Source organism: Etheostoma cragini, chromosome 16 (assembly GCF_013103735.1).
Source record: "Etheostoma cragini isolate CJK2018 chromosome 16, CSU_Ecrag_1.0, whole genome shotgun sequence".
NCBI classification, from domain to species: domain Eukaryota; kingdom Metazoa; phylum Chordata; class Actinopteri; order Perciformes; family Percidae; genus Etheostoma; species Etheostoma cragini.
The window spans coordinates 11801669-11810407 of NC_048422.1; the positions used below are offsets into that span (position 1 = coordinate 11801669).

General features: G+C 38.8%; 1 protein-coding gene across 2 annotated transcripts in view; it reads right to left on the minus strand.

Annotated features, from left to right (window-relative positions):
• Nucleotides 1-315: 315 nt before the first annotated feature.
• Nucleotides 316-8739, minus strand: part of npdc1a (neural proliferation, differentiation and control, 1a) — a 20951-nt gene continuing 12527 nt past the window's right edge. Inside the window, exons 3-9 of one of the 2 annotated variants that reach the window (XM_034896582.1) lie at nucleotides 3492-3599; nucleotides 3068-3301; nucleotides 2521-2587; nucleotides 1989-2079; nucleotides 1764-1843; nucleotides 1510-1609; nucleotides 316-1379 (exon numbers count right to left, since the gene is read on the minus strand). In XM_034896582.1, coding sequence (XP_034752473.1) covers nucleotides 1308-1379; nucleotides 1510-1609; nucleotides 1764-1843; nucleotides 1989-2079; nucleotides 2521-2587; nucleotides 3068-3301; nucleotides 3492-3599 — 752 coding nt within the window. In that variant the 3' untranslated portion in view covers nucleotides 316-1307. Of the gene's footprint in view, nucleotides 1380-1509; nucleotides 1610-1763; nucleotides 1844-1988; nucleotides 2080-2520; nucleotides 2588-3067; nucleotides 3302-3491; nucleotides 3606-8739 lie in introns of both variants that reach the window. The other variant, XM_034896580.1, reaches the window with a different exon arrangement.

Consider the following 8739-nt stretch of genomic DNA (forward strand, 5'->3'; position numbering starts at 1 on the left):
TAATCTTATTTGGAATTGTCCGCCCCAATTGCTTGAGATCTGGCCAATGAAAGCGCTTGAGTGCTACGCAGGGCGAGACTTGCTGATTTGGCAAGTCAAAATCTACATATAAATGTAGACTGACTTCATTTGGTAAAACACAAAACAAACAAAAACAGCAATATCCAACATTTGGACCTTTGTTGCATCTCTCTCCCTCATTTACTGTCTTTTTCTAAAATCCCCAATCAAAAGCATTAAATGTCCAGAAAAAAAAAGGATTTTTTAAATCTTATTATTGAGTGTATACAATGACAAGCAGAAAAGGAAACAAAGTCATTTTCACATGTGGTAAAAACGTTGTTTTTTTCCAGTCCTTGGTCTGCATGTACAAATATCTATAAAAAGTGAACACATTCACTCTTTGTATGTACATTTTGCAGCACAAAGTTAACTTGGGACCGACAAGAGGACAGAGAGGAAAGAGAGACGATACAAGATAGTGATATTTACCACCTACACATCCACCATTATAGTCCGTCACCTCCATTTCATTTAAGTGCTCATAAATCACTTTTCCTGTACATTGCTCCTCCAGCAGCAGGATGCATACCTACCAGAGGCTGTATAATTCATCAAAGCATTGCCATGATTCAAACACAGTACAGTCAAACCATGCAAACAGACATCATCAAGTACTTCATTTTCATAAATATTGATATTCTATAATCTTAAAATCTTTATGTGCAGCTTATATGAAGGAATAAAATGAGCAACACCGTCTTGTGTTGTGCTTGGGAGTTTTTACAGAGGTATCAGAGATCTGATTTTAAACATTTCCTGGGTATCTGTTAGGAAAGTGGTGTAGTCACCACCTATGAATGACAAAACAAGGGAGAGCACATATTTCTATGTATGTTTGTTGTACACATGTCTGCTATTGTATCACATTCTTTGGAAATAGCTGCAGAAATGAAGGAAAGTAACAAAAGTGGAGGAAAAACTCTTAACTTAAGAGGTTAACATTAAACCGGACCAAACCCCTATAGGGACATATCTGGGAGGCACTGAAAACCTTATGTTAAAAGAAAGGAACGCTCCAAAAAAGTGACAGAAATAAATGAATAAGGAATCCAACATTTATAGTATTAAAAGCCATTCTCAGAGGCAGATATAGTAAAGGGCAGACAAGAAAACAATCATTTTAAATCACCTCCTCTGCCAGGATCCTCTGTTTCTATGCATGCAGTGTGAGATCAAGTGGTTTCTTCCAGAGAAGTGGCTTGTAAGCCTGTGTGTATTTATGTTCGGTGTAAAGTGTTCAGCATTCACTTGTGATTCCCCTGATAATCTAAAGTCGTGTCATCAAACAGAGGATTCTTCACTTCCATCTCTCCAGTCTGTCAAGGATGGAAGAAAATTAACTTTTAGTAAATAAACAACATCAGAAATTATTAGAAGTGTGTGTTTGTGTGTGTGTGTGTGTGTGTGTGTGTGTGTGTGTGTGTGTGTGCGCGTGCTTCTACCCACCGGGGCAAGTCCAGGGCACTCGTACACTGTAAAGTCTCCTCCCACTTCCTCCTCATCTGATGTGACCTCAGTGTCAGGAACTTTCTGCTCAGGTTTGTTACTGAAGATTTAAAAAAAAAAAAAAGAAAAAAAAAAAGACAGCAAAAAGGTGAGATGATGTGGTTGGACATGAGAGACAAGAAACAAAAAAACAGAAAGGGAGGGAGTGAGTAGCAGAGAAAGAGTAAAAAAAACTAAACACAAAAAACACTTACTTTCCCATTGAGAGCATCTGCTGTTTCTGATGTTGGTAGTGATACATTTGTGCACTGTGGGCCAGAGTCTTATCGCCGATCTGAAGACACAACACAAGAAGGTGGATGACATGTATGAAAACGCTTCTGTGCAAAATCACATCTTGTGGTTATTGCAGAAGAAGCGGTGAGATAGAAACCAAAAGACGCTCTAACAATAGCTGTTAGGTGAAACCATGCACTTACCGAAGAACCGTTAGCTGTGGCAGGGGGCACGCCTGCCCCTCCGAAAGCTGGGTAGTCCACCTTCTGAGCCAGACGCGATTTTTTCTGCAACCTGTAGGAGGGCATCGTGAATCTGAGTCTCCTGCAACACTTTTAGGCAATACTGAGGGCTGTTTCCCGCATCTGGCAATAAATCATCCTTTATCTATTTTTTATTTTTAAATTTGATTTAGAATTCATTTTCCAAACATTAAGTCCTTACAGTCCATACACACAAAACTATACATGAACAAATACAAATGACATAATACGAAAGCAAGCACGAAAGTAATTATCTTAACATAATCAAATCGAAAGACAAGAAGTAAAGAAGTGACCGACCTTAAATCATCCTTTCACCTAAACTCAGAGATCCTATCACATAAACTGGTTTGTTATACAATTGAATCTCACTAATACAAACTCAGATTGGTCTTTATATTGTATTTAATTTGGTTTGCAAAAAGACCAACTTTAGCTTGCATTCCATATGAATTTAGGTGTTCAGACTTACTTGATGTAACACGCGGTTGCCAGGATCACTGCCACAACGCCCACCACCACACACAGCGAGATCATAACTACAGGTACAACACAAGAAAAAAGAAGAGGGGAGCTGAGCATGTTCAGGATTATAAAATGAGCAATTGACTACCCTGCTGAGACATTTCTTATAGGTGCTATATATAGTTATATCTTAGCTTATTTGCTGATTATGGGTTGTTATGGTCATCTTGGCTAAAATTATATGTGATAAACACAAGACGCAATAAACCCACTGGGATGAAAGGAATTAACTTTTTTCTTATGGGACAAATGTAGAACAAAAGTGATAAATCTTACTGGCGAACATCCAGTCAACAGGCACCAAACTGCTTAACAAGATGAGAGCTGACAAAATTACCCAAATTTTAACAACCTATAACTGGATTACATTTCTATCCACCGTCTGTTTATATTAGTATCTCGTACCAGCAATGAATTCTCCAGCATCAGGCTTTCACTTCCTGGGTGCAGTCAAACCTTCTGACCTGTGCTGGAAACAGGAGAATCATACTCACTGACAATAATGTTGTCATTTTTGGATGCTGGCACAGCGATTGGACCGGCGTGGCCCTCCCCCCGAATGGCCTTGGGCTGGGGGGTTGGTGTGTCAGAATGGGCAAAAACTACAGGGCGGGGGGCCGTAGTGGGAGTAGTCACGTTTTCTATCGAGAGCCGATCCTGGCTTTTCTGTTTGTGTTTGGAGGCATCGGTTTGGATTTTTTTAACATCTGTCTGGGAGGTGACGGCCGCTGGAGAGATTAAGGGAGACACACACAGAGATAGTAGTCATAATCAAAGGCTACCATGAGGGAAACGACACAATGTCTGACGGAGATTAAAAAATAATCACTCTCTATACTAGAAGAAGTTGAAGTAAACTCAAAACAGGAAGTGATGTGATTGTATTTCCGTTTTAAAAATTGCTCTTGGGGCTCTTACCAGGATGTTTGGAGTGCTTTTTTGGCGGTCTGATCTCTGTCACTTCTTGTTTTTCGATGACAGAGTGAAGGTAATCAATCTCTTCATCCACGTTAGGGTAGAATGTCACTTTACCTAAAGAACAGACAAGATTCAAAATTTCACTGATCAACTTCAACATATATTAAGCTGTCTTCAATTGTTTTTAAGTATAAGATAAAAAATAAAGAAAAAAAGGCTACAGAAAATCCAGATTTGACAAAATGTGTCGGTGACAGTGACACAAGAGGCTTCTTAATATAAACAACGCCACCTTCATTCATGCACATAACATACAAATCAGTTAGTAACTACCGACAGTAACTTCATGTGAATCATTAAAAACGAAATGCTTTAACGATGATATAGTTATAATAGTTGCAGATCACTAATCAACAAATCAGAAGTTGTTGTCCCTAGTCAAATCCTGTTAGCTTGAGGTTGGGCTTTTCTAGGTCGGGAAAACATTTTGCAGCTTGTCCACTTACATGACTGTAGGTAATGTTTAACTATTGCATGTAAGAAAGGTAGAGACAGAGAACATACATATGGCTTAGGCATGCATGTATATATTGGTTTTTCGGGGTCTTGCCTCTGAAGTGATGAACGGGGAGTGTGCCCATGACTGTTGTTTGTTTGTTGACCGATAAAAAAAGGAGACAATACTAAACTGTTGTTAACAGCCCTTGAGGCCAGACAGTGAGCCACATTCCTACAGTACTGTTGGGATCTCCTAGGCGACGAGGGCCGATAGTCTGTGTGTGGCCGGGGGAGGAAGCACTGCAGGGGTCCGGAGCAATCACCCAAACATTGGCTTCACTGGGCTTCAGTCGCTACATTCACAATAGATCCCATAGCTCACTTCTAATTGGCGGTGATCAAAGTGCAATTTCCCTCTATAAAGTTACCCTGCAATATATCAAATTATAAGTATTTGGCCTCAAAACTGTAGAGGCGGCAAGATCATGACAACACAAGTTGAGAATACAAAAAGCACTAAAATGCCTAAGGTGCTTGCATAAAAAAAAGTTCATTTTTGCAGATCACGCTATCATCCATTCAGTATCCCGGACTAATGCATGTACAGTTCTTTGGTATACATAAGATCCATGAAGAAACCAGTGCGGGAAAATAAATTACCAATGCCAGTAAATCTATCAAAACAAATGCGTTATTACACATTTTTACAACCACCTACATTACATTAATGATTACAGTGTCACTTTCACTCCAGAAGGCTGGCCATCTGGCTGAGCTAATGTGTATGATATGACATGCTAGCACTTTCACTGTCTGCTTTGTTATTTTCTTACCCTCCTCCACTAATGGCCATTTAGTGCACTCCATAGCAGGTTTCTGTGGAGGCGGGATGCCCCATCTGTACTTTGCAGGTGGCTAAGAGCTCCAACCGTGTCCGAGTGCTGGCCAGGAGGCCATGTGGTTACACAGGTTTGAATTTGAGAGGAGATTAAAAAAAATCAAAGATGAGATATTTACTGATTGTAATTTTAAACTGTAGATTGATTTAAAATATGCAAGAAAATAGTTAAAGTGGATGAGCAGTATGTATGTATGTATGTATGTATGTATAGGGATAAACTCCAGGATCCTACCTAGGCTGATAATTCACCTACAAAAAAGGTCATTGTGTGTATGTGTGTGGTTTGTCACACACTGACTAAGCATGCACACCTCTACTTGAGTAAGAGTTTTGTCACCGGCTTGATAATGACCCATAACCTCTTGAGAAACACCCAGGGGGCAGTTGGGTACAACAAACAAACACTAAACAGCTCAACAGGGATTGCGGTTCACACACATCTGTGCTGTTCTATTTTCCCACTTCAAAAACATTCGCATTTCTTCCTCCCCCAAACCACATGCATGCACACACTCTCCCTTCCTGCCACCCTTGTCCTTGTTTAAAAACTCTAAATTGGACAGATTTCACAGATCTCGTCAGATATTTTGTAATTGTTGGCAAAAATTTGTGTGGAAATTGCTACATTTACTGTGACGTAATTATACAGTATATCCTAACACTAAAAAAAAAGGAATCCTTACAGCTGAAAAATTTAAATCCTTTCAGATGAGTCTATTTTTTTATATTTTGCACCAAAAACGTGCAGGCAAAAATATCTATCCTCTATCTTTTATATTGTTGATATTTTGTTAATCAACTCATAATTTCAGTGTTGCAACAAAGAACTTCCTTGAATTCAAATCACCACATGACCAGTTTGACGAGTCACCATGTTGAGTTCTTCAAAGAAGGGCAAGTTGTAAGTGTTTACAGCGCCTCGCCTTCCCAGTGAGCATGTCCTCAGTCCTGTCCACAGATCATTGATATATACAGTGTGTCCTGCTGCCCTCTAGTGGAACACTTCATTTGTGGTGTATGTAGAAGGAAGAGAGAAACAGTTGGGGAGACTACAGGTCTGACTGATTCTCCTTACCGCCTTGACTGCTAAGAAAACACTAAAGGGGTCTGACTCTTTCAGATCTTTCCATTTCGCTGATCTTTCCACAGTAGTTGGAGGAAAAGTGTTATAGACCATTAAAAGGAAACAGACCAAAAAGGTATTTTTTAAGTAGTTTTTAGTATGAGGGAGTGGTGGGATTAAAATCAACAACCGTAAATCTTACATAACCCAGTAGTGATATCAGATGGTGATCACATTCATTTTAACAGTTTGAATGCAGTGCACCTTGTTTTTTAAAATTGTTATTGGTTTTATTTTCATAAATGTCTGGGTCATCATGATTAGGTATCAAGAAGTACATAAAATAAAAGGCAAAACACATGTTTTGTTATGTTTTTTTTTTAACATACTATGCTTCCCTCAATACTTATTATTGATTATACCGTCCCCCCCCTACACACCCACATTACTTGCCCCAACCAACCCTACCATGTGCCCACCTCCGTCTCCATTTACCTTCGTACCCCGCCCATTGCTGGTCTTCATTCAAGACAGGTGCCCCCCACCCCTTTTATTATTTTATCAAAATAAATTAAATATAATATCTTATTATACAGTATAATATATATCAATAGAATATATTAAATATTAATGACATGCTCTAGAGGGAATTACATTATTATTTTTCTTGTCCTCTGACATTGATCTATCAATACACAGATAATACTTTTTTGGTTAGTATATCCAAATCTCTATGTTCTCCCAAGTCTTCTTAATTCCTTTGCAGTACCCAAAGGCGTGCATGAGGGAATCACCATACAGGTTACATTTTTAACATATCTGATGATGTGTTATCAAAAACGTTTATTTTATCTCTAGTAAAATATGTTCTTGTCATTATCCTCAACTGTATTAGTTGCAGATTTTTGTTAACAGTTAATTTGAATGTTGGTAACACGCTTTCTTTCCATTTGTCTTTAGGTCTTCCTTCCACTTATTGTATATACTTTGTACTAATGTATCACTGCTTTCCAAGCTTATCAGTAAATTGTACATAGAATCAATTAGCCTCATTTTTTGTTGCTTTGGCTTAAAATGTTAGACAATTCAGGGCTAATGTTCTTTTCCAAGTCAAAATTGCAAGTAATCCAGTTTTTCAGTTGTATATACTTACATCATTCTCTATCTTTTAAGTAATATTTGCTTCTGGGCTACAGACCTGCCTTTAGCACATACACAATTTAACTGCTGTCTGTGTGGTTCTGTACATGGCTTCAAGGCATACTGTATGTTTACCAATGGCAGCGCACGCCTCAATGTCAAATACAAGCAGGTCCTACTTCCAATAAAAAGTGCTACATGCCTCACTTGTTTACTTATCCTGCACTCTGAGTAAGGTATGTGAAATATTAGACATTTTCATGTTACTGTTTTGTTGTTTTTATAACATAAAAATCATGCTACTGTGCCTTATATTTTAGAAAATCCAGGATGTTTGTAAGGTTCTGATATACTGTAACAATATATATTTTGCTTTATAGTATTTGTTTATATTTGTCTTGTGTTGGACACCAGGGCCTGTACTATGAATCAACATGCCCTGGATTTATTTCAGCTATCTGGCTTTACCTAACAACCGTGGTCACGCATAACCTGTGTGACGATGGTGGTCATCAACAAGTTCAATCAACCCAGGGTTTCCCAATGCAGCGGCGCACACATTCATATAAAACAGGCAATGTTTGCACAGCATGGCCAATCGCAAACATCTACCAGGGTTGCATAGTTTATGTAAGAAGACAAAACTATAATACTACACAAATATGAAGAACACAGACAGTTTGATAGGCAAAATGCGGGTAGGAAAGCTGGCAAAAAATAAATAGCAGAATAGCAACGCTTATCAATATCACTTGCCCATCAGTCAGTCACAAGATCTGACTATAATTACACTTGTGTTTCCATTAACCTTTGTGTGTGAATGAGAACAAGAAAAGAAAAGAGAGTGAATGTAGTGACTTATTCTGGGGGTGCAGGCAAATCGTGCGTCCGAATCAAAAGTTTTGACAATGTGTAGATTCCACGGTTTGGTAAGTGCACAAAACTTCAAAGATAACTAGTTGTTTAGTCCTCAAAACACAGCCATCATATTTCCTCTCAAGTGACAGCAGAGGGACTTCTGAGGTGTAATCTGCAGTGAGTAATGCTGCCAACTACCAAGGCAACAGCTAGACTGCAGCTTTATATTGTGTGTTGATGCATTAAGAGATGTGCGCGTCTACGGACAAACCAAGTAAACCACACTGAGTAAAATCAAAGTAATTTCATCTGTTCATGTCAACATTTTATTTGTGTGTCTGTGTGTATATGTGTGCATGTGAGTGTGAAAAAGAGACTGAGTTGGTCTACCATGCAGATCACTGGGTTCTGTGATCTCTTGGGGATTTATGTAACCACCAGGGAGCTTAAGCTGAGGCCTAGGGTGAGCTGGAACACCACACAAACAACACCATCACATGTGAGATACATTCCACAATCCAAATATGAATAACTTGTCAAGTTGTATTATCATATCAGTGGGCTGCAAAAAGAAAAATAGCCTATTTTCTTCTGCATGATGGGACCTCTCTCTCTCTAATACATCCTCACACTTATCTCCTTCTCATGTTTACTTCTCCCACTAAAGCTGCCACTAATAATTTGTGCCAAGTTTATATCCTCTCCTGCCACACACCTATCTAAATTATTACACACACACACACACACACACACACACACACACACACACACACACACACACACACACA